This window comes from Sus scrofa, chromosome 14, assembly GCF_000003025.6.
Source record: "Sus scrofa isolate TJ Tabasco breed Duroc chromosome 14, Sscrofa11.1, whole genome shotgun sequence".
NCBI classification, from domain to species: Eukaryota; Metazoa; Chordata; class Mammalia; order Artiodactyla; family Suidae; genus Sus; species Sus scrofa.
In genome coordinates this window covers 115,064,309-115,089,947 of record NC_010456.5, presented here as the reverse complement: position 1 = coordinate 115,089,947, position 25,639 = coordinate 115,064,309, and the positions used below count along the sequence as shown (strand labels likewise).

At 38.5% G+C, this 25,639-nt stretch overlaps 2 protein-coding genes across 6 annotated transcripts in view; one reads left to right on the top strand and one right to left on the bottom strand.

Annotated features, from left to right (window-relative positions):
* The window catches only part of CFAP43 (cilia and flagella associated protein 43), a 128,437-nt gene extending 112,018 nt beyond the window's left edge, over nt 1–16,419 (top strand). For 4 of the 5 annotated variants that reach the window (XM_021072821.1, XM_021072820.1, XM_021072819.1 and 1 more), the window contains 9 exons: nt 586–672; nt 1,634–1,722; nt 3,611–3,824; nt 5,642–5,754; nt 7,148–7,307; nt 12,584–12,748; nt 14,719–14,799; nt 15,429–15,582; nt 16,121–16,287. In XM_021072821.1, the coding sequence (XP_020928480.1) occupies nt 586–672; nt 1,634–1,722; nt 3,611–3,824; nt 5,642–5,754; nt 7,148–7,307; nt 12,584–12,748; nt 14,719–14,799; nt 15,429–15,582; nt 16,121–16,287 (1,230 nt within the window). Of the gene's footprint in view, nt 1–585; nt 673–1,633; nt 1,723–3,610; nt 3,825–5,641; nt 5,755–7,147; nt 7,308–12,583; nt 12,749–14,718; nt 14,800–15,428; nt 15,583–16,120 lie in introns of all 5 variants that reach the window. The other variant, XM_021072818.1, reaches the window with a different exon arrangement.
* SFR1 (SWI5 dependent homologous recombination repair protein 1) lies at nt 16,092–24,993 on the bottom strand. Its single transcript, XM_001927227.5, has 4 exons — nt 24,841–24,993; nt 23,936–24,048; nt 22,761–23,174; nt 16,092–21,758 (listed from the first exon to the last, which is right to left on the bottom strand). Exons 1-4 carry the CDS (start codon nt 24,851–24,853, stop codon nt 21,567–21,569), a joined length of 732 nt encoding a protein of 243 aa, XP_001927262.2. The 5' UTR covers nt 24,854–24,993; the 3' UTR covers nt 16,092–21,566.

Below are 25,639 nucleotides of genomic sequence, written 5' to 3'. Positions count from 1 at the left end.
TGCAGCTGACATGGGAAAGCATGGGGCAACTTAATTAGAAGCTGGGCAACCTATGTGATTGGTTTGGGAAGCAGATCTGGCTTTCTCTGGTTAGTCCTAAGTTCAAAATAGTGGCAAAAATTAGGAAAGCTGAAAGTTATTGACCAAGTCCTGATGATTTAGGACAGATTGCTACGGTGGTTGTGGTTCAGCTTCCTGGCTGGTTGCAGGTTGTTGGTCAGAGTTCTGTTTTCATATATTGTCTGGCCATCATCCATTTATATAGTCAGTCTCTCAGACCCCCCGGTCCATGTGACTCCTGAGTCTGTGCAATTTCACCATTCATCCATACCGCCCTGCCAAGAATGCAGTGTGCTCCACAGTCACACTCACACCCAGACCTGGCCATGCTTCAAAACCAGTGATTAGATGTTTGTCCTTTCAAAGTCTCTAGTCGGTTTACTTTCTTCTATGAATGTTATCTGTAATCAATACTTCACATTTATCTTGTACTAGGCAATTTTTTGTTCATTTTAGTGTTCCCAATATTTTTGTTTATCTTGAAAAATCTCCAGTCCCAATCTTCTCTTCCTAATATTATTACAGAGCCAGACAGCAGAAGTCGTCCGGAAATCAAGAGAAGACCTTGATGTGTACAAGGAACACTATGACAACTTACTGGCAGAAGACAAAGTGAGACCTATTGTCTCATCCACTCACCAATGCAGTAGAGTTGCTGCTGCCTGGATTTGGGCAAGATTATAAGGGATATGATTTAATTTCCTCATAGATTTTTCTTCTGTAATTTACAGTTATAGGTGAACTTCATTCAGTATCACTGCATATTCTAAAACTCATTGTGTAAAATAAATTTTCGTAAACTTCTCTGGTTTAAGCTTTCTCTTATACAAAAAAAGAGAGAGCTCATCTAGACTTTAGGGCATTTAAAACTTCAGTTGCAAGCCCCATTAGTTGGTTATGAAGTCAGTTTAGTAGGCTATGACTAGCAGATTTGTAATGGAAAAGAATAGGATAGAAGAGCAAACAGAAGAGTAGAATGGGATAAAATAGAGGTACCTTGCATGTTTCACCAGTAAATCTTACTTTGTGAAATGTCAGTTCCGAGTGATTTCTAAGACCTCTTATATGAAATAATATTTTTAATTTACTGAGGTGCTTTGAATAGTAACTTTTTGGCAGTTCCCGTCATGGCGCAGTGGAAACGGATTTGACTAGTAATCATGAGGTTGTGGGTTCAACCCCTGGCCTCGCTCAGTGGGTTAAGGATCCGGCATGGCCATGAGCTGTTGTGTAGGTCACAGATGCGGCTCGGATCTGGCGTTGCTGTGGCTGTGGCTGTGGCTGTGGCCAGCAGCTACAGCTCCTATTAGACCCCTAGCCTGGGAACCTCCATATGCCACAGGTGAGACCCTAAAAAGACAAAAAGACAAAACAAAACAAACAAACAAAAAAGTAAGCCTTTTAGAAATCTTTGCACAGTGAATGGTCACCTTCCCACAAGTCTATTTATAAACCAAGTTTTCATGGACCTATAAAATCAGTGATACAACTCTCAATCTTAAATAGTATTGTCAACAAATAAAAGGCTTCTGAAAAAAGTTGTAATCCTGACAATGATATGTTTTTTCCTTAGGTTCTGGATCGTAGCTTTAAAAAGGAGTTTTCTGAAATTCCCAGTCATCAGGTGGATATACTATACAAACTGTTTAAACGCCGACCAAGGTTTGTTTCTCCTTTGCTGTCATGTTTCTAAGAAAAAAAAAAATGTGTTATTAGACTTCAGCTTTTTCTCCCAATTGGTTGGTAATATTCAGTGTAGCATCTTTTTATATGTGAAAATGCTCAAGTGTCTTGATCATAATTCACGGTATTTAAAGATTATTTTTATGTCTTACTGTAGGTCGTGACTAATGATTTCATTATTTAAAAACAGTTAAGTATCTAGGTAATCATAGTGTTATTATAGATTCTATTTTACACACAAAAATAGTTCTTCCTAAGTCATGGATGACAGGCAGATTTTTAAACTGTTTTTCCTAAGATGTGTTCACCAAGTATGAGTCCCTTGTGATATGAATTGTAATTACACATTAAAGGCTTCCAGGACAAAATAAGTGTGAGGAAATACTGGTTGAAAAAGAAAAAGTTGAGTGGAAGTTTTCTTTAGTGAGGAACTTTTCAGAAATTGTAGTCTTTGCATCCCCAAGTATAAGAAATAGAGTAAGCAGTGTTTTCCAGATGTTTTCGACCACAAATCCCCTTCTTTGGAGCATCTCATGTGAGTGTATTCAAGACAAAGTTTGAAAAATGCCAGAATAAATGATTGAAAGTAATCATTATCAAAAGATTTGTTTTTTCTATTTTTTTTTTTTTTTTTTTTTTAGGGTCGCACCCATGGCATGTGTAAGTTCCCAGGCTAGGTGTCAAATTGGAGCCACAGCTGCCAGCCTACACCACAGCCACAGTAACGTGGGATCCCAGCCATGTCTGCGACATACACCACAGTTCATAGCAACATTGGATCCTTAACCCAAAGAGCGAGGCCAGGGATCGAACCCTCATCCTCATGGTTCCTAGTCAGGTTTGTTAGCCACTGAACCACAAGGGGAACTCCCCAAAAGAGTTTTAAAATATCTGATTTTTATACTTAGAGTAGCATAAGAATTACATTTCACAGACTTTCAGATTTTTATCAATTCAGATTTCCGTAATTTTTAATCAAGCATAATATAAAAATCATGGAGTTTGTCACCAATGTATGGGCTCATTTGTATCTGAGATACAAACTCATTCTCTCACCTTTGGCAGGTTGTATGCAACCTGAGGAATTCAACCTAGAATAAGCCTTATATCTTGGTTTCCCTATTTTTAGAGGAGAGAGTTTTATAAACCTATGAAGAAAGAAATGAGACTCCCATATATTGGGAGGCAGCAGTGGAAAAAGCTTAAGTATCATCCAAAAGAATTAGCTTTAAATCCAAGCTCCACATCTGTCAAAGCTGTGGCCTTGGCCAGTCGCTTCTCTCAGAGCTTCACTTCCTTCATCTAGAGAAAGAGGATAACAATACTAACCTCACAATGTGTTGGAAAGCACCTTGAAAGTGAGTGTCTAGTACAAACCTCTGTACCCTCCTCTTTCCCAGCTGCAGCCCAAGGATACAAAACTAATCCACTAATGTAGATAAAAAGGGGTGCTTCTCTAGTTGCACATATATCCGAACATCTTCCAGGCTACTCACCTGCAACAAGGATACCAGCAGGGAATGTGTGGAACAGAACCTCACTTCTCTCAGGCATTTACTCGTCTGCTTAAAATGCCCAGAAGGGAACTGTTTTCTAATGCATATAAAGCTGCCAGTGCTGACAGCAGTTGGGGACATCAATAGTCCAGCCAAGGTCATGTCCTGGGGATCAAGAGAGGACGGAAGAAAGTCCAAGTGGCTGCTTTTCGCTTTAGGGTAATCCACCTTTAATGCTTTTCTCTTTAGGGTAATCCACCTTTAGGAAGCATCATGCAGTGTTACATCTATGCTAAGGGTTATATTATTTAACAGTAAGTTTGTGTGTGTGAGAATATGAAAGGTTGATACGCTTTTATTGGTAATACCAGGATTCACAGACAGAAAGTGCACGCAGATACAACCAGTCTTGTGCCTTTTGGAGAACGACCAGGATCTGGGAAATTGAATAAGGATGCCTTTGCCCAGCTAATGAAAGCCATGGATGACTTGGACAATATTAATAACATGCCAGAAGGCTTGGACCCCTCGGTCTGGGAGCATTTCTGCGTGACCAGACGAGCAAAAGTGGAAAATGAACAGAAAGTATATAATCACATTTTATTATTTTATTTCCTTTCATTTCATTTAGTGTACTAGCATAAAATATTATGGTGGTCAGTGCTTCTAGAAAAGCTAATTATTTCAGTTTTCCTGCTAGTAATATTAATAATAATGATGAAGTAATAAAATATTAATCTTAGTCCTATTGAGGACTAAGTACAGGCCTGGATTTGTAGACCCACATTGTCCAAAATGATAGCCACTAGCCACACGTGGTTATTTTTCATTTGAAATAAATGTGGACAAACTTAATTGAGATATGCTGTAAATGGAAAATACACACAGATTTAGAAGACTGTAAAAAAAAGAATGGTAAATGTGTCAACATTTTTTATACTCTATATGTTGAAATTATAATGTTTTGAATACATTGTGTTAAATAAAATAGTAAAATTAATTTTACCTGTTTTATTTCACTTTTATAATGTGGCTTATACAAAATTTAAAATTACATACATGGCCTGTATTGATGTACACATGGCATTTTTCTTAGATAACACTGTTGTAAATACAACTTCCCTTCTCCTGCCTGCTCTGGTGTTGAGTAGCCCTCATCTCTTTTTGCATAGATTAGAATGATATATTACCAAAGCCCAATTTATGGTTTCACTAAGATATTTTTTTTACAGTAACAAAAGGTAGCGATTTGAGAATCCTTCCTCTTGTAGCTTTTTTTTTTTTTCTAATGACCACGCTTGTGGCACATTCCATGGGCAAGGGGTTGAATCGGAACTGCAGGTGAGACCTACACCACAGCCACAGCAACATCAGATCTGGGCTACATCTGCAACCTACAACGTAGCTTAATGGCAACCCCAGATCCTTATCACACTGAGTGAGGTCAGGGATCAAACCCACATCCTCATGGAGACAGTGGTCGGGTCCTTAACCTGTTGAGCCACAACGGGAACTCCTTCTCTTGTTGCTTCTTGACCAAACCCTGCCTCCCCTCCCCCAAATTCCCTAAATTCAGTGCCACTTGTGTCAGGCTGGTGTATTTTCATTAAGTATCTATGATTGTAAAATTTTATCTAAGATGATCAGACATAAGAAAAATTCTATGGGAGTTCCCATCGTGGCACAGAGGAAATGAATCCGACTAGGAACCATGAGGTTGTGGGTTCGATCCATGGCCTCCCTCGGTGGGTTAAGGATCCAGCGTTGCCTTGAGCTGTGGTGTATGTTGCAGACGCAGCTTGGATCTGGCGTTGCTGTGGCTCTCGTGTAGGCTGGCAGCTCCAATTAGACCCCGAACCGGGAACCTCCATATGCTGCGGGTGCGGCCCTAAAAGGACAAAAGGAGGAAAAAGAAAAATTCTAGTTGCTTGCATATTGACTTTCAGTGAGAAGCAAATTTGATAGTTTTCTAATTACTCATGGGATGTACCATTTAAGTTTTAGATCTCTTATATTACATAAGGTCAGGGATTTAAATTTTTGTTTTTCTTAGAAAGATGGGAATATTAAGGTTATGTAACAAAGTTAAAAGATATATATTTCCTGGAGTTCCTCCTGTGGCACAATGGGTTAAGAATCAAACTGCAGCAGCTCAGGTCATTGTGGCATGGGTTTAGTCCCTGGCCTGGCACAGCGGGTTGAAGGATCTGGCATTGCTGCAGCTGTGGCGTAGATTGCAGTTGTGTCTCAGATTCAATCCATGGCCTGGGAAATTCCATATGCCAAGGGTGGGGCCATAAAAAAAAAAAAAGAGGTGTATTTTCTTAAGTTCTTTAAAATTAGTTTGCCTTTATTTCTAAAGTTCCATATGTTCTGAGATGTTTGTGGTTTGATTTCTTCAGGTAAAGCAGAAAGCAGCTGGCTTAATGGAAATGGTGGCTTTCCTCCGGAGGAGAACAGAAGATGATGAGAGGGTGCAACAGGAAATTGAAAAAGTGCTCCATGAGCTCGTCCTGTAATTTGAATCTTTCATTCACTATCATTTATTCAAAATCTGAGCTAAGGCTGAGTTAGGTTGTGTTATCATGGGGGCGGGGGAGAATGCCGACTCACTGATTTACAGTTCCAACAGACTTACCTACTCATGGCTTTGTAACTTCTCTTTGAGAAAGTGCATTTTGTTATATAAGACATTATTTCTCTTTTTTGTTCTTGTGTTGTTTTCTTTGTTTTGTTTTGTTTCTGGCTGCGTCCACAGCATGTGGAATTTCCTGGGTGAGGGATCAAATTCGCACCACAGCAGCAGCCCAAGTCACCATAGTGACAACGCCAGATCCTTAACCTGTTGCTCCACAAGAGAACTCCAAGACCTTATTTCAGAATGAAATTTACCTACGTGCTCCACTGTTCTTATTGTAGATGGTCAAGGTTTTTTTTCACTTTTCAATTTTTTTCATTTTTTAAAATTAAAGTATTAAATGTTATATTTACAATATGATTTTGCAATATAAGATAATGTAATATTTAAAATATTAGTTTCAGATGCACATCATAGTGATTTGATTGTCTCTAATTACACAGTGATCTCCATAAGTCTGGTTACCATCTATCATCATACAAAATTATTACAATATTATTGACTATATTCCTATGCTGACTTATTTAACAAATAGGCAAGTTTTGGAAAATCTTTTAGTTTAATCTCCTTCCACATAAAAACGCAAAGAGTACGTTTCTGCCAGTAAGTACTTTTGGGCTCAAGCCACCCAAACAAACTCTGTGAAAAATTAAGCAGATATCCCCAAATTTCCATGTAGACACCTAAGCAGCTAATTTTTTTCAAAGGGAATTTATATTCCCTGAGTGACTAGGATACTGTTTTAAGTCTTTGCTTCATTTTTGGCCATATTTACACCCACATTGATAAATACTTCTCAAATGTTACCAAATTCATCATTAAACATCATTTTCGGATGTAGGCAATAAATAGGAATATGAATTACCCCAAAATAGATTTGATAAGTAGCATGCAGATTAAACACTGTTAATATAATCTCAAAGGTCAATACACAAAGTCTCACAACTATTAATAGATTTGTTATTTGTAGCATTTCTATTTTCTTCTACTTACAGTCAAAACCATATGAGTCTTTATGAAGTAAAACTTTATGAATGTGTTTCTGTCTGTACTATTCTTTGAGCAGCCCAAGGGTGATTTCGTATCAGTAAGAAGAGGTATCATAGGGACCTTTAGGAAAGCTTGTTTTCCTTCAGCTTAGGGAAAGTTAAGTTTGAATTTTGAATTTGTATACCAGATACATTTTATTAAATTTATATATCAGATGATAGGTGAAATCTGGAGTATAAATATATTACAACTGTTTACTTTGAAATCTTCTTCAATTTAGACTACAGGAAGACAAAGTGAAATTCCAGTTGAATTTGACAATCCAGATCCTCCTTAAACAAGGACAAGTAGAGCTGGAGAATTTCCAGTTCCTGCTGGAGTATCCTGATGCAATCCTCATCAACAAGAACATAATTGAAGACTTGAATTCTGTGATTCGGGTAATTAGCATGTTTTAAGGAGGAAAAAAACAACATATCACCTACCGTACCAAATATTTTTCGTATTCTCCCCATGTCTATGATAAATTATTCATTCAGTTAACTCTGGCTGTACGTTAGAATTACCTGAAGAATGGAGTTCCCGTTGTGGCACAGAGGAAATGAATCCAACTAATAACCATGAGGCTGCGGGCTGATCCCTGGCCTTGGTCAGTGCGTTAAGGATCCCGCGTTGCCATGAGCTGTAGTGTAGGTCACAGACATGGCTGGGATCTGATGTTGCTGTGGCTCTGGCATAGGCCGGCAGCTGTAGCTCCGATTCAACCCCTAGCGTAGGAACCTCTATATGCCACAGGTGTCGCTCTAAAAAGAAAAAAAAAAAAAAAGAATTACCTGAACAAGTTTACAGCTGTTTCCAGGCCCCACCCCTAGGCATGGGTATTTTTTAAAAGCTTCTCAGATACCTCTAAGGTAAAAGAAGTTCAGGTCCACATGGCTAAATGTTCATTCTCATATACATACCATCATTTTGTTAGGCCAAATCTACCCATCTAAGATGAGCTTGATAAGCTTAGATAATTGATTTCAGACCTTGCTTGTTTTCTAATATAAACATTTAATGTTATAAATTGCTTTCTAAGCACTATTTTAGTTGCATTCTACTAAATTTTGATAGTTTATATTTTTATTTTCTTTCCATTTAAAATATCTAATTTCCCTTGTAACTTCCTATTAGAAGTTACTTTGGATTATTTAGAAGTGTGTTATTTAATTTCCAAACATTTGGGGATTTTGTGCTATGTGGGAATTACGTGCTACTGTTGCTATACATTTTACTTATAAATTTTCTAAACCCACAATACATTATTATATTTGCTTTAGATAGTCAATTACCTTTTAGAGTTATGAAAAATAAGAAAAAAGCATTTTCTATTTCCCTTCAATTTTGCTATTTCAAGAGATCTTTCTTTGTGTGGATTGAAATTTCTCCCTTTTATTATATAACTTCTACTAAAAGAATTTCTTTTAACTTACCTGAATTGCAAGTCTGCTGATAATGAATTCTCCTGTTTTTCTTTGTCTGAAATTATCTTTGATTCATCTTTATTGTTGAAAGATATTTTACTGAGTTCCCTGGATTGACAGGTTCTTTCTCATTCTTTTCACTTTAAAGGTGTTCATCTTCTGGCTTACAGACCTTCTGACAAGATGTCTACTGTACCTTTTTAATCTTTGTTCTTAATGTAGTGTGTATGCCTTTGATATTTCCTTTTTATCTTTGGTTTTCAGCAATTTGAACACATGTCTAGTACATATGTGTGATCCTTTTAATGTACCATTGACTTTGGTTTGCTAATATTTTGTTGAGGATTTTTGCATATATGTCCATGAAGGATATTGACCTGTAATTTTCTTTTCTCATGGTACCTTTGTCTGGCTTTGAGAATAAGGTAATGATGGTCTCATAAAATGAGTTTGGAAGTATTCCTTCCTCTTCAGTTTTTTTGCTAGGTGTTTGAGAAGGATTGGTATAAGTTCTGGTATATTATGTTTTCACTTACATTCATTTCAAAGTATTTTCTAGTATCCCTTTTGATTTTTTCTTTGACTATTGATTATTTAATAATGTGTTGTTTAATCTCTAAATATTTGTAAATATTCCAGTTTTCTTTCTGTTATTGATTTCTAGTTTCATTCCCTTGTGGTCAGAGTGGATATTTTGCATGATTTCCACCTTTTAAAATGTATTAGGATTCATTTTATGGCCCAACATATGGTCTATATTTGAAAATGTTCCATTTGCATTTGCAAAGAATGTATATTCTGCTCTTATTGAGGGTGCATTCTGTGTATTTCTCTTATTTCTAATTAGTTTATAGTGTTGTTTAAAACTTCTATTTCCTTACTGATCTTCCATATACTTGTTATATCCATTATTGAAAGTAGGATATTTAGGTCTCCAATTATTGTCATTAAAATGTCAATTTCTCCTCAATTCTGTCAATTTTTGCTTCATATATTTTGAAGTTTTTAGGTACATATATGTTTATAATTATTATATCTTCTTGAAGTATTGGCCTCCTATCAGCATATAAAATACAATTTTTGTGTTGAAGTTTATTTTCTCTGATGTTAGCATAGCCATTCCAGCTGTCTTTGGGTTATAATTTGCGTGGAAGATATCTTTCCATCCTTTCACCTTCAAGCTACTTATGTCATTGGACCTCAAATGAATCTCTTCTAAACAGAATATTGTCGGATCTTTTTAAAACTCATTGTGCCTATCTTTGCCTTCTAATTGTAGACTTCAGTGCATTTACATTTAAAGTAGTTACCGGTAAAGAAGAACTTACTGCTGCCATTTTGGTATTTGCTTTCTGCATATCATATTTTTTAGTTGTTCAGCCCCTCCATTATTGCCTTCTTTTGTATATAGTTGATTTTTTTTAGTACCATTTTGATCCCCATTCTCTTGTCCTTTGCCATATATATTTCCAAACCAAAATACAATAATATGGGTTTTTTAAATTTACCTATATAGTTATATTTTCTATTTTGGTTTTTTAAAAATTTATTTCTTCTCTGGCTTTGAGTTATAGTCTATTGACTTTTCATTTCAACATGAAGGATTCCCTTTAGCATTTCTTGTAGAGCAGAAGTCCTATTAATGATGGACTCCCTCAGTTTTTTTTTTTTTATCTCAGAATGTTTTTAATTCTCCTTCTTTTTTTTTTTTGTCTCTTGTCTTTTTAGGGCCACACCCATGGCATATGGAGGTTCCCAGGCTAGGGGTCCAGTTGGAGCTATTGCTGCTGGCCTACACCAGAGCCACAGCAACGCCAGATCCGAGCCATGTCCGTGACCTACACCACGGCTCACAGCAATGCCGGATCCTTAATCCACTGAGCGAGGCCAGGGATTGAACCCACAACCTCATGGTTCCTAGTGAGATTCATTTCCACTGTGCCATGACGGGAACTCCTCCTACAATTTTTGATGTTAGGGTAGGAGCAACAATCATCAGATTTGCTGATGGATTGAATGTGAAGGGTAAGATAGAGAAATCAAGAATAAATCTTAAAATTTTGGCTTTTGAGCACCTGAGATGATGATGTCATTAACTGACATGAGAAAGACTGGGGAGATGTAGCTTTGGGTGGGGGATATATGAAGAGTTTGGGCCTTTGTTAAATTTGAAATGCCTGTAGAACACCCCAATGTAAATATCAAGCAGACAGCCAGAATTCAAGTTTGAGACATGTATTTCTATATTTAGATCACATATATTTAACTACATATGGATTATTACATGTAGCTATTTACATATAGAGAATTTATGAGATGAGATTGCTTGAGTTTGCTTAGGAAGTGGATAGATAACAGAGAAGGAGTTTGGGCCAACACCCAAAGTCCAACTCTGAAAGATCTAACAGAGAAGGAGTTAAGTATGGACACTGAGAAGGAGCTGCAGTGAGATAGAAGGAAACGATGAGAGAAACAGGTCCAAGGAGGAGAGGGTCATGCACTATGTCAATTTCTTGACAAGAGGAGCCTCAGTGGAGGCTTGGGACAAGAGTTCAGTTGGTGATGGCTGAAGAAAAAACACAAAGTTAGGAAGTAGAGATTGGAACTATAAATAAATATTATGAAAAAGTTGACTGAAATGAAAGCAGAGAGATGTGGTAGTTCCACAGCGATGTTTCTCAACCTTGGCGCTATTGACATTTTTGGGCTGATGACTATTTGTTGGGGAGAGATATCCCTTGTATTGTGCAAAATTTAGCAGCATCCCTGGCCCTGGCCTCTAACCACCAGATTCCAGTAGAAATGCCCTCCTCCTGTTGTGTCATCCAAAAACATCTTCAAACAGTGAATGTCTCCTGGTGGGGCAGTATTTCCCCCATTTGAGAAATACTTGATCTTAGGAGAAATGCTTGACTTTAAGATCTTGGAGCTGGTGATGACAAGAGCAAGGAAATGATCATGAGAGTTGGGTGGCAGAGCGAGATAGAGAACAGATCATTGAAAGTGGGAAATTCAAGGAACTGAGGCCAAGCAGTGATCAGAAGATGAAAATCATTTTTAAAAAGAATAGCAGTGATATAGTCTAGTGGCATGGACTTTAAAAAGCTAAATTTTTAAAGGAGAAGAGAGGAAAAATACAAAATATTAACTGATGGAACCCACTCACATACAAATTTTTTTTTCTTTTTTCTTTTTTTGTCTTTTCTAGGGCCGTACCCGCAGCATATGGAGGTTCCCAGGCTAGGGGTCCAATTGGACCTGTAGCCACCGGCCTACACCAGAGCCACAGCAATGTGAGGTCCGAGCCACGTCTGCAACCTATACCACAGCTCACGGCAATGCTGGATCCTTAACCCACTGAGTGAGGCCAGGGATCAAACCCGCAACCTCATGGTTCCTAGTCGGGTTGGTTAGCCATTGTGCCATGACAGGAAGTCCCAAATTTATTTTAGAGACATGATAGTTTCATTGTTAGCAATCTGGGAGAACAACTTCATGAAAATATTCCTAATTTCTTTCTTTTTTTTTTTTTTTTTCCTTTTTAGGACCGCACCCATGACATCTGGAAGTTCTCAGGGCCAGGCTAGGGGTGGAATCTGAGGTACAGCTGCCTGCCTACACCACAGCCACAGCAACACAGGATCCAAGCCACATCTGCAATTTACACCACAGTTCACGGCAATGCCAGGTCCCTAACCCACTGAGTGAGGCCAGGGATTGAACCCTCATCCTCATGGATACTGGTTGGATTCATTCCGCTGCACCACAATGGGAACTCCAAAATATTCCTAATTTCATGTAGGCAATTTGAAATGAAGTACAAAATGTCTAGATGTTTAACTATCATATTTAACTCATTCAATATTTTTGCTTTTTCACTAGCTACAACCAGATACTGTTGTGTCTGGCTGCATTAAACTACAATCCTTTATCTATAGTGTCAAGGAGCAGGGCTGAGTAAGGGTACAAATGTATATTGGTGATGGCAAAACCCATCTGATCATTGCCATAAAAGTAAATCTGCTATGGCACTCAAATGTATCTTATAATCCATCTGTTTAGTAATTATCTTGCCTTATAGTGATAAGATTGTGCCCATGAAGTAAGTTTTTTATATATCTACATTTTTAAAAAGAAGGTAGAATTAAATGTGTTCTAAGTGTTTTCTAAGAAAATCAGTCAGCTTCAAATAATCTATATTCTGTATGCAGAAACATATTATATGAATATCAAAATGTACTTTTTTTAAGACTCAAGGACAAAAGAAAGTTGCTAGCATGATGGAAAGTAAAAATGTTCATAAAGGAATATTTCAGATTGAGTGGGAACATAAGAAAATGGAGATGGAAATGGAAGATCTAAATCAGAAGGCTTGGGATATTCAGATGCTGTTTTTTTCAAGAGATCGTCAAAAGGTAAGTTCTCCCTGTCGCCCAACTATATAATTTCAATTTCATTCTTTGACGTATTCATTATTCAACTGGTATTTAATAAGAAGCCTCTACCATGTCAAGCATATTCTAAACCAGTAGTATTTCGTAATGTGACTATGAATTTTGTGCTTTTCTTCCAGTAGTTTACATTTGTTTCCTCTGCTTCCTTGTGCCCCTCTCAGTAGTGTAGTTCTATCTCGCAGTTCACCAAGGATTTTTCTGAATGTCAAATCTAGAGATCTCTATCCCAGTCTTCACCATCCTCTGTGGCATTTGACCACCTTCCTTCTTAATTTCCCATTTTTTTGGCTTTAATCACCCCTGTTTTCTCCTGGTTTTCTTCCAACGTGTCAGACCACTCTGCCTTTTTTCCTGATTACTTTTTTATTTCTGAGTCTTAAATATAGCTATTCCTTATGATTCTGCCCTCAGCTCTGTGTTTCTTTCTATGCCCTCTCCTTTGATGATCTTTCTAATAACTTCTATGCCCACTGCTAAAAGATCCACCCAAGCTCTCTGAATTCCAATTCAATTCCAATTCCAATCCAAGCTGTCTGACCTAACCTCTCTCAAGCTCTATTTCTATATTTCCTACCTCCCAACATCTCTTCTTGTTTTGCTTATTTCTGTTCTTTCGGCCACTCACTCAGAGTTAAAGTTGTTGTCCTCTTTGATTCCTTTCTTTCCCTTGTCTCCTAAGCCTTGCATAGTTTACCCATTTATTCTCATTCTCTCTGTCCACTGCCTTTACCCTGCTTCAATCCTTCCTTTTTAATGGTTTAGAGTATTTCATAATAATCTCCTAACTGGTCTCTTGACCTTGGGTCTTTCACTAATCTATACTGTTATGTCAGATTACCATTCTTATTCAACTCTAGTAACACTACTACTCTGCTCAGACTTTTGAAACTGCCTCTTCTTACCTGGCAATTGAATTCTGCAATCTTTAGGTGGCATTCAGTGTCCTTCAACCTGTGTTTTCAAACTCATTCCCATTGTTCCATTGTTCCTCTTAAACATCAGTATTCTTAAACCAAACCGATTTCATTTTCTAGGATTCTACCTCTGTGCCTTTGCTAACACTGGTTCTTCTACTGGAATATCTTTCCTTGTTGGTTTTCTTTTTCCTTTTTTTTTTTTCTTCCCATTCCAAATTTATTTTTCAAGCTATAGTTTAAATACCATCTCATCCACAAAGGGTTTTGATTTCCCCAGTTCAGAGAAATCATAACCCATCTCAAACCACCTTTTATTTTGCATGCCACTTTACATATCTCTTGGCAACTAATCATACTACATGTTCTCTTTTTCTTTTTTTTTAGTCTTTTTCTAGGACTGCACCCACGGCATGTGGAGGTTCCCAGATTAGGGGTCCAGTTGGAGCTGTAGCTGCCAGCCTACTCCAGATGCACAGCAATGCCAGATCTGAGCCGCGTCTGAGACCTACACCACAGCTCATAGCAATGCTGGATCCTTAACCCACTGAGCAAGGTCAGGGATCAACCCCGCAACCTCATGGTTCCTAGTCAAACTCGTTTCCTCTGTGCCACGGCGGGAACTCCTGTTCTTTTTTTCTTGAAGGCTAGGTCATGTTATCTATCTTTGCTATCTCCTTCAGTGTCTTTAACTGGGACATTGTTAATATGGAACTCATATGAGACACTCTCAAATGAGACACAATAAATATTTGGTGAGTTGAATAAATGAATGAATAAATGAAAGAGAAAATAAACTCTAGGCATTTGTAATTGTACTATATAGGTAAGTGTATCAATAGCTAAATGTAGGTAAATACTATGGCACAAAACTCAGATCAATCCTAACTTGGATAGATTATTTTTTATGAGAAACAGTAACTTTGAAAACTAAGAAAATCTTTATAAAATTATCTGTTGAAATAAACAGAGAAAAATATCCTTTCATATACTGTGGGTTTTTTTTTTCTTTCAAAGTTCCTAAATGAACCAAACTATGAGACTCTGATTGCCATTCAAATTGGAATAATGGAGCAAACCATTGCTGTTTTAGATAAGGTAGGTATCAAAGATATTGATCATTATAATTCCAATAGCTGTGAATGATTTGAACAAAGTAATAGTTTTCAAATCATGAATTCAGATAGGACCTACCAGAATCTTGGCCTTTCATGCTGGTATTCAGGTTGTAATTAGAGGTCCCTAAATCTTTGCAACCATGACCACTGTGGTAGCCTGAAGAACCTCTTTAAACATTTGAATCAGTTCCTTGGGAGATATCTGAGTATACGAATTTCCTGTTTCACTTTAGTTTGAATTTATGTAGTAGAAGTGTTAATAGTCTGTCGTTGGCATTGTGAAGGCTTTGCTTTACCTTAACTGCCTAACAATGCTGTTTTTTGCGTGTAGCATATATAAAGTAGAAACCAAGTAATCTCAAGGCTATGTGTTTTTTAATCTCTCATTTTTAAGAATAAGAAAAATTTCTTCTAAAATGTGTGTTAACATACCATTCTATCTTTCAACAACTAATTTAAGTGCCTACTATGTGCAGGCATTATGCTAGACACTAGGGATATGGTGGGTAAGATATCTTCATGATGACAATGTATTTAAATTTTAAGAATAATGTCTTTATTTTTTTTCAAAATTATTTTTGTGGGGTATTATGGGAACAAAAATTTCAGACCCACAAAAAGAATGTGGAAAACTGCAAAAAACTACTTAAAAAACTGGGAAGGTGCAGCAGTCAAAAAGATGTAGCAAATTATACTCTAAGCTGCAGCTTACGAGAAGAGTTGGTGGCTGTCTCGGAGAGAAAAGACATCTGTAATGCAGTGGGTAAGTTATTGTTTTGTTTTGTCTTTTCTTTAATCAATAGTCAGTTTCTTTAAAAGTAATCAGGATTCCTAAAATCTGTACAGTGGTTATAAGCTACCAGTATTTGTTTCATATATTTAATTGATTCTGGGTGTTGTTCCTGTATAAAAGTATAGATAGAAATCCAGCTAATTCTGGAGTTCCCGTTGTGGCTCAGTGGTTAATGAATCCGACTAGGAACCATGAGATTGTGGGTTTGATCCCCGGCCTCTCTCAGTGGGTTAAGGATCCAGTGTTCCCATGAGCTGTGGTATAGGTCGCAGACATAGCTCGGATCTGGCGCTGCTGTGGCCATAGTGTAAGCTGGCAGCTAAAGCTCTGATTAGACCCCTAGCCTGGGAACGTCCATGAAGCTCGGATCTGGCATTGCTGTGGCTGTGGCGTAGGCTGGAGGCTACAGCTCTGATTAGACCCTTAGTAGGTATAGCCCCTAGAAAAGACAAAAGGACACACACACACACACAAATTCCAACTAATTCCTTCTTCATTTTTGGGATAGGGTCTAAACTGACTTGTGAAAAGATTGCAAAAGAACGATATGAAAACATGATGCAACAACAAAAGTTAACAAAAATTTCAAAAGAACAAGCAGAGCAGATTTCAATACTACAGGCTGAAGTTGAAAGATTAAGGATGAAAACATTTCCTGCTCTTGTTCAAATGTAAAAATACTCGTGGGAAACATAAGACCAAATCATTCATTCATTTTAAAAATAATTTCATTTGGTTGAAATGATTTCTCTTTCTCTCATCTCGGAAAATTAAAGTAGAGTCTCCTCTTAGTTGCATATTTTTAATAGCAAATTATTTGATTTTAGCCTTAATCATTATAAAAATGTTTGTCCTGAATGAATAAATATCTCAAATATCATGGATTGTTTTTATTTAAGAATGAACAAGATTTTAACCCAGAATGTATTCAAGATCTATTTTAATGTCTTAATTTGTTCAAAAATTATTTTCACAATAGTAGTATATCAAGTCTTAAAGTCAAAAAAATCATTCTTAGTCACTACTGATATTTCTAATCTTATAAAATTACCATTGAGATTATGAATGATTTTTATCTTTTATAATTCTCTATATTTCCCATTTTATTCAATAAGCATTTCTCTATGACCATAAAAAGACAGAATGTATATTATTCCCTGTCCTACCAATGGAAACAAGATGTTCACTTTTATCAAGCCCTAAATCATTTGTAAATTATATTTTCTTTTAGATAAACATAACAATCTTAATATTTCATATTTATTGCAACAGAACTTAATTTTGTACCCTACCCAATCGGGTTTAGTAAACAGAAAAAAAGCACTTTCTCATTTTGTGATATTGGGGTTTACAATAAGACATATATATTCGGTCTTTGACACTATCACTGGCCCAGAGATCCTAAAACCCTTGGAATTTCCTAAGTGATGAGAGGGGTATAGGTGTCTTGTTATGTTAATGTGGTGACTTTTGGACTGAAAAAGAATAAGAATACGGGGACTGGTTGCCAGGAGAACCAACCCTGTGATTAGAGTCTTAACTTTCTGTCCAAATACTGCCCCATACACACCTCACCTCCAGAAACAATAAAGGACCTGGAAGTTGAATTGATCACCAATGTCCAAAGATTTAATCAATCATGCCTACATAATGAAGCCCCCATAAAAACCCACAAGGATGGGGTTTGGAGTGTGCCCAAAGAGAACAAGCAAGCTCTGAGCCTTTCCCCTTAACTTGCACTATGCAGCTCTTCTATCTGGAGGTTCCTGAGTCAGATTCTTTTAATAATAAACTGGTAATATAGTAAATGAAATGTTTCTCTGAGTTCTGTGAACTACTCTGGTAAATTAATTGAACCCACGGAAGGAGGGGGGCAGTTGTGGGAACCTCTGATTTACTGCCAGTCAGTCAAAAGCATAGGAAACAACTTGGGTTTTAGTCAGCATCTGAAGTGGAGGGCAGTCTTATGGGACTGAGTCCTTAGCTTGTGGAATCTGATGCATCACCAGATAGAAGGGTCCGAGTCGAGTTGAATTTTAGGACATCTAGTATTTGAGAATTGCTTGGTGTGGGGAAACAACACACACACACCCAGGAATTTGGTAATCAAAATCTTTACATTTTCATGAAATAGTTTATCACTTTATTTATATAGATGACGATAATTAAGTAATGAGAAAATTAGTCAGAAAACTGCTTTGACTTTCCATAGCCTATGGGCTTCTGTACCTCTGGGATCACTGACCACAATCTCCAACTGATATCAATGTCTCGTTCTGCATTTTGTGAGTTAAATGTTGTTTAGTTTGCAACACCATATCCCTTGTACACTGTAGTGTAGGAAAACAAAAGAGCAATTATAAAACATTCTGTTTAGAAAAAAATTTTTAGAAGACTTAAAATCTTCTATTTAGAAATTGCCAGTGCCATAAATGATCACCTGTACAGTGATGGGTGGTGGATGGGATTGAAAGCAAAATAATAGAACTAACATCATTTTGACAACACCCCTCCTTATACTGGAATGATTCCTGACATAATCAGCTTGGCTGCTTAAGCAGCAAAACATCCATTGATAACACAGGTGCTTTCAAAAGTATCACTAAGATGGGGATTGTGCGAGGTGGGTGGGAAATGTGTGAGGGGTGCAAATACTTTGTACTTAAGATAGAATGTCAGAAGTTCTCTCTCCTGCTGGCTTGAGTCAACCATTTGCTACAAGTCAATGCCACAAATTTCACTGGACAGTGCTTGTGGATTCCCAGATCTTAACAAACCAAATAGTGGTTTCTATTTCTTAGTGTCCAGCCTGGGTGATTCTGGCAATGCTCCTTGTTTTGAGGCATAGAATAGAGGTTAGCAGGAGCCTCTTGCCCCCACCCCCCACCCTCAAGCTGGATTCTAGTAGCAGCGCTTTCAACAAGAGCCCTCCCTTGGTCTGGGGATGTTAGTTGGTGATTTGGAGGGAAACATTGGTCATGCAACCCAATCCTTCCTTGATAAGTCCATGGAACTGATTACTCTCAGCTTCTTCTGAACTAAGAACAATTATATTCATATTTTTATAGCCCTTTAAAATATTATCTGTATTATCAAGCAGTAATTAATTGGGTCAAACATAAGATTGTTTTGAGGATAGGACTTAAGAGTATGGGTTCTGTTGACAGGTTGCTTGGGTTCAAATTCTGGCTCTGCCCACTTAAGTTTAAAAATAACCTCTTAGGGAGTTCCCATCGTGGCACAGTGGTTAACGAATCCGACTAGGAACCATGAGGTTGCGGGTTCGATCCCTGCTCTTGCTCAGTGGGTCAAGGTTCCGGCGTTGCCGTGAGCTGGGTGTAGGTCGCAGACGCGGCTTGGATCCTGCGTTGCTGTGGCTCTGGCGTAGGCTGGCAGCTACAGCTCCGATTCAACCCCTAGCCCGGGAACCTCCATATGCCGCAGGAGTGGCCCAAGAAATGGCAAAAAGACAAAAAAAAAAAAAAAAAACAAAACCTCTTAGGAGCGACCATTGTGGCTCAGTACCTTAAGAACCCAACTAGTATCCATGAGTATACGGGTTCAATCCCTGGCCTTGCTCAGTGGGTTAAAGGATCCAGTGTTGCCACAAGCTGTGGTGTAGGTCACAAATGAGGCATGGATCTGGTGTTGCTGTGGCTGTGGCATAGGCCAATGGCTATGGCTCCAACTTGCCCCCTAACCTGGGAATCTCTATATGCTACAGGTACAGCCCTAAAAAGACAAAAACAAAAGGAAAAACCAAAAAAAAAAAAAAAAACCACTTAGTTTTCAAATAGTTTATCATAAATGTCATTATCTTTAAAATTGGGATAGTTATAATACTCAAATTAGTTAACATTTTTAAGACTGGCACAAAGCAAGTGCTGTGTTGTTAGCTTTCAGTTTTATGAATAAAAATACTGCATTCAATATTTCTTAGTAATATATCCTCTTAAATGGGGGTGAAATTCAACAGAAATTATTAAAAAGGGATTGCCTTGTGGGTATCTCTAAGCCCCAGACTCTTCCGTAAGCCCCATCCATAATCCATGACCTACCTCCTCTTGTACAAGTGCCCACTGAGCTGTTGGAGCACTCAGCACTCAGCCAATGCCTTGGAATACCCTCAACTTTTCCCCAGCTCTCCCAGAACCAGAGTCCCACTGATGCTGTAGTTTCCCCAAGTGGACATATAAGGATGACCCAGGGGATGTGCTGTCAGCAGCAGGCAGCTGAGTCAAATGCCAGCAGCATCACAAGGGAGACCACTTTTGCTGCCACATTTAGGGCCTCCAGCTAAGCAGCAAGAAGCAATGGAGGCTGGTCACCACAGCTCTTCATGGATACCCACCCAGGAATTCCAGAGCCAGGTAAGTCCTCTGTGAGACTGGGCCAGGCCTCTTGGGTTCACAGAAGTCAATGACAATGGCAGTGTCTAGAAAGCAAGAATTTGGTGGGGGTGGGGGGGGTGGGCAGGGGGGTAGTTACTGACAAGGACTCTTATTAGACTGGATGCAAGAGCAGGGTCCTGATATGGCAACATTAATAGTTTGATGGATCATGGAGGACTGGGCTGAAAGTAAGGAACAGTTAGAGGGTAGGTTGGGGGGAAGGTTAGGGTAGTGGCTATTTACCACATAGTAGGGAAATACTCTTTTTTTATTTAGAAGATTGGGGGGGGATTTTTTTTAAAAACTAAGTAAAACTGTCTTAGCCGTTAAAAGGACCCAAGAACAGAAATCCAGAAAGCTCTCAGGAAGACTGGAAACCGGAACCAGAAAGCCACAGATCCACAAAGTTCTCTCTCCATCACCTCTGCCTTTCTCTATACGGGCACACGCTACCCTTCTTAATCACATAAGCTTTTCTGCTTCCAAGTTCACACACAGCAGCTCCAGCCAAAAAAAGAAATGAGCTTTCTTTCCTGAGCTCAATTCCAAATTTTCAGGGACTGGGCCAGCTTAGGTCATAAATCTGTCCATAGCCAGGATGGCAGCCAGAACCTTAACCCAGTGGAGGTGGGTTTCTGGCTGAGGAGTCACTGTTAATGGAGTAGATAATCTAAGTTTAACTTATTTCACAGATAAAACTAGAAAGGTAGGATTTCCCATCGTAGCACAGTGGGAATGAATCCAACTAGGAGCCATGAGGTTGCAGGTTCAATTCCCGGCCTCGCTCAGTAGGTTAAGGATCTGGTGTTGCCATGAGCTATGGTGTAGGTCACAGATGTGGCACAGATCCTGGGTTGCTATGGGTGTGGCAAAGGCCGGCAGCTCCAATTTGAACCCCAGCCTGGAACCCTCCACATGCCGTGGGTGTGGCCCTAAAAAGTAAAAAAAAAAAAAAAAAAACCTAGAAAGGTAGATAAATGTAAAAGGCCTTGTATACCAAGATGCCTCAAAGTGGGAGATGAAGATATGAGGTTTTATAAGAAATAGATGATCGTTTCACTAAATGAGATGAGGGATACAAGTAACAAATTTGAAGAGATAGAAACTAATATAATTTTGAACATATGAATTTATCTGCTAGGCCGTCCAGATGGAAATATGTGGTAAATAAATGGAAACAAGATCATAAACTAAGAAGAAGCAGGCATTTTTAGACAAGTTTAGGTTTAGACATTTGCAAGATGTTATTTTAACATTAAAAATAAAACTTTTTATCACAATAAATAAAACAATGTATTAAAACTCACTTCCACAATTCTCCAAATTTTATGATTTAATTTTTTTTCACATTTCCTTAACTGTCAAGTTTTCTTTGGCAAATTTATTCAAAATACTAAATTTTCATTTTAGAACCTAGTTTATATTTATATAACAGAGGCCCTAAATTGATCCAGGCTCACAGGATACCTTTCTCTAGGCCCTAATGGTTTATATCTTCCCTTTAAAATGTATAAGTATTTTTTAGTTAGGTTCACAAAGATATTCTGGAGAAAAAATTATGAATTAAACATCTATAAATTCTTCTTCATTTCTGCTATAGTGTAGCAGTTTATCATCTAACCCATAGTGGTCTATCAGCTGAGTAAGGCTTAGTTTCTTGTTCTCTTCTGACATAGCTGACTGCAACTCATAAAGCAACAGCTGGCTACAGCTTCTCCACTTCTTTATTAACAACTGTAACTGAGACAGGTCATTCTGAAACAGGAAAAAAAAAATGTATGTCAATAACTTGAAAGCCATCCTATTTTAACTTACTTAATGGAAATTGTTAAATCAGTCAATGAGTAATAGGTTTAAAGGGTAACACACTTGGATATGAATGGGACTTCTACCCAGGAAAATAATATGATTTTAAGTAAAATGGTTACACTGTCACTCAAGTTGAGTTCTATGGCTTTTTTGTTGGGTTTAAGCTCTGGGCCGTCCTCACCCTCGAGAAAAATGAAATCATTAAGTAGGGCAAAATTATGTAGAAATATGGGTTTAAAAAAACCTACGTTTTCTATTACAGCTGCACTTTTAAAAATAATACTCAAATTAATTTTTCAACATCACTACCTCATAAAATTCAAGCAGTTATATATTTTTTAAAAATCCTCAAAATTCAAGACAGCATATAAGATATAGTATTCCATCACCTATTCTACATTGTTGAGGAAGAAGGAACAATTTCAATATACATGAATGATCCAGGTAAATAAGGGTCATCTTCTTCCAAGTGCTCAAGTTCTGTTTACTTCAGCTATCTGAGTTGAAATCTAAAATCTAATATATATTTGTTATTTTCTTGAATACTTGGAACATTTTAATAATTTGGAATAATGCAAGATCACTACTAAGAATACTTTTTATTATACTCTGTGGCCCATTTTTAGATTTTTAACTCATTCCCTGTCAGCTGTCACTTCTGTTCTCATTGCAACCTGCAGCTAACATCTGAAACCTCTAATACTGTTGTGAGCTGGAAACTAGAGAGAAAAGCTTCCACTGCATACTAAATGAGGGCTGGAACTTTCCAAAAGTTGTACCTGCTGTTTAGAGGCCTCTTCTACTCTAAATCTATGACTTATATTTGAGTTAAAGTTGTTGGAAGCCAGGTTTCTTAGCTTATTACGCTAAAATAAACTTTATGAAGTGCTTTCCTACCATTTATCAAAAAATCAAAAAATAATTAGGCAATGGTTCTGAAATTCTCACCTTTGATCTATACATTTTGACTAGTTTTAGCCTTCGAAGAAGGTCTTCTTTCTCCTGAATCTGCTTCACCAATTTTGCTTTTTCTTTGTTTAATCCTTGTTTAGGAAGATTCTCGTTCATAAAATCATCTTGGAGATCTCTGCATGATTCAGTATCAAATGAATTAGATTCACATGCACTGATATTCTTGAAGGTATTTTTCGAATATGGACTTTCTTCAAATTCACTGTCTATGTGTTTAAAATTTTCTTGAAATTCCAAACAGTTTTTTTCTTCTGCTGAAGATGCTGGTTTCTCTGAAAAAGTCTGATCATTTTCTTCACTCTCAACTTTAAGTCGTTTTACCACACTATAACAGGAATTAAATGAAGATCTAGTTTTCCTTAACCTTTCTCTAAGGGTTGCACTCATAGGCTGAAAAAGACATCAAACATTGATACTATTAATCAAGAAAAACCTCCGTTTTTTTTTTTAAAGGCTGCACCCACCACCTGTATAAGTTCCCATGCCAGGGATCGAGCCTGTGCCACAGCAGCAACCTGAGCTGCTGTAGTGACAACACTGGATCTTTAACCTGCTGTGCCAGAAGGGAACTCCAAGAAAAAATTCTTGACATAAATAAATCCACTAAAAATCAAGACTTTACATTTCTATAGCAGAACCACTAGATGGCTTTCTGTCTCCATATATCTAAAGTAACCATCACGCAATGTCCAATTTCTGGAAGCTCGACTAAATTTTATTTTTTTATTTTAGCAAAGTCAGCCCCCTTCTAAAACAGTGTGGAGACACTTATCCCAGTAATCACAAACATTTATTCAGTAACTAGCCCACGCATGACACTATTCTAGGTGCTTCAGACTTACAAATTAAGGAAAAGACCTAGATTTTTCTACCAAAGACCTTTATGACCTCACAGATTCAAACTTCCTGTTTAGAATATTGTAATAACCTGAACTGAAACTAAATGAAAATTATTGATTCATGATGAAAACTTGGGCGGGAGCAGGGAGGAGGGTGTCCAATACATTACCTTAGGGGAATGACTTAAAAATTTTTGCTAAGAAAATTTTTACTTATTAGTCTACACATTGTTAACAATCTTCAATAGACTTAAAACCACCCGTGACACAATACTTAGAAATATAAAATTAGAAAATATTAGATTTTCATACTTGTTTTCTTGTACTACTTGTAGGGGGAGATGGTGGATTGGCACCGGCTTGTGGAGTGCTAGGTAAAATCACAGCTGAGTCTGGACTTCCCATCTTGAAATCTTGGTTTACTTCTAAAAAAGCAATAATGGAAATCAAATGAACCCATACCTCTACATTCCTCAATTTTTATCAAGTAATTTTTTTTTACTGTTGTGTGTAACATCCACAAGTAAGCCCACAACTTCCCTTTTCATTTAGTTGTGATTCATTCTTGATCCTTCTGCAGTTTTCCATTTACCTTCCTAAACCAGATAGTGTTGGTCCATATGGTGACTACTAGTTTTTTCAGACAAGTTAACCCGCTAGCTTCTTATAGAAACAACTCTCCACTTGTTCTTATTGATGAAGTCCTCAAAATCTGCCACGTGGAGGGTAGGGAGAATAACAACTTTGTACAGTCAGGAATTCTTTAATTTCGCCAATTTCATTACGCCAGCTTCACAATGAAAGGGAGCATAAATTAAGTCTTGACTCAAAAACACATAATCAGACCAGTCACACTACCCTAATCATCAAAGTTGTGTGACTAGAACCAATGACCGACGCTCCAGGCCTGAGGAACAAGGAGCATAAGCACAGACTAATTCACTCCTGTCTGCATTGTTTTCCATTAATGGCGAAGAGATACTGAAAGGGAGAGTCTACAGAAGTTTGTTTCTTAAACAAACGCCATCAACTTCACCAAGCAAACTACCAGAGGGAGGCGAACTCCCTCCCCGCCCGCCAATGCAGAAAACCAACTCGAGCCTCGAGCCCCCAGGCCTGAGGTGGAGCTGAGAGGTTCCCACGCCGCGCAGAGGGAGCGCAGCTCCATTCCCCAGTCAACTCCTAAACAGAGACCCACTCGGCGCCCTGGACCCTACCTCCCGCCGCCATCCCCACGCTGCGAGGCAAGCGGGCGCGGCCGCAGCCCTGGCCAAAGCGTCTCGGAGGCGGGACCACGCGGGAGGCCAAAGAGACGCGCGATTGGCCAGGCCGACCGACGCGCGCAATTTGGCTTTGCCTCGCGTTCCGGAGTGTCGCGACTGCGCGCGCGCGGCCCCGAGCCTCGCTTGGTGGCGGGGCGAGGCGGGGCCAAGCGGGGGCGGGGGGGGGCAGAGATACATGATTGGCTGAGTTGACCGACGCGCGCGGCTCTGCTCCGCCCAGCGCCCGGGAGGCTCGGGACTGTGCGCGCGCGCGGCCGTGAGCCTCCGCGGGCGTCAGGCGCGCGCCGGGCTGAGCTTTTAAATGGCAGACTGTTCTCGAGAAGGGGGCGGTTTCTCTGCGCGGCTTCTCCTCCCTACTGTTTCCTTGCACTGCCTTCCTTTCCTGCTTCCTGGGTTTTGTGTGTTTGAGAAGGACGCCTAAGAATGCTTGCCCTCATCTGGCCGGCGTCTGTCTCGTCTCCGCGCTCTCCACAGCAAAGGCCTTTCTTCACGCTGCACGGGACCCAGAGACGTGGGGCCGGCTGTGTTAAATTTACAGCTTGTAAACTCCGAAGGCGAGACCACAAAAGAGCAGCGCTGGCTTAAATGGCCTTTTGAGAGTCAAACAGGTTAGAAATCTGAGAGCGGATGCAGTTGAGCTAATTTTTAGCCTTTGCTGCCGCAAACTCGGCGGCACGTCCATGAGTTCTCTGCTGAATCTACCACAACATTTAGATTCTTTAGCTTGGCTTCA

Bases quoted from the DNA above. Each gene is read 5' to 3' on its own strand.
- SFR1 (XM_001927227.5), bottom strand. The intron at 23,175-23,935 runs GTATGAAAATCT...TGTCTTTTTCAG, and splicing joins CAAGTAGTACAAGAAAACAA to CCTATGAGTGCAACCCTTAG. The intron at 21,759-22,760 runs GTGAGAATTTCA...TTCCTGTTTCAG, and splicing joins TCAAAATGTATAGATCAAAG to AATGACCTGTCTCAGTTACA.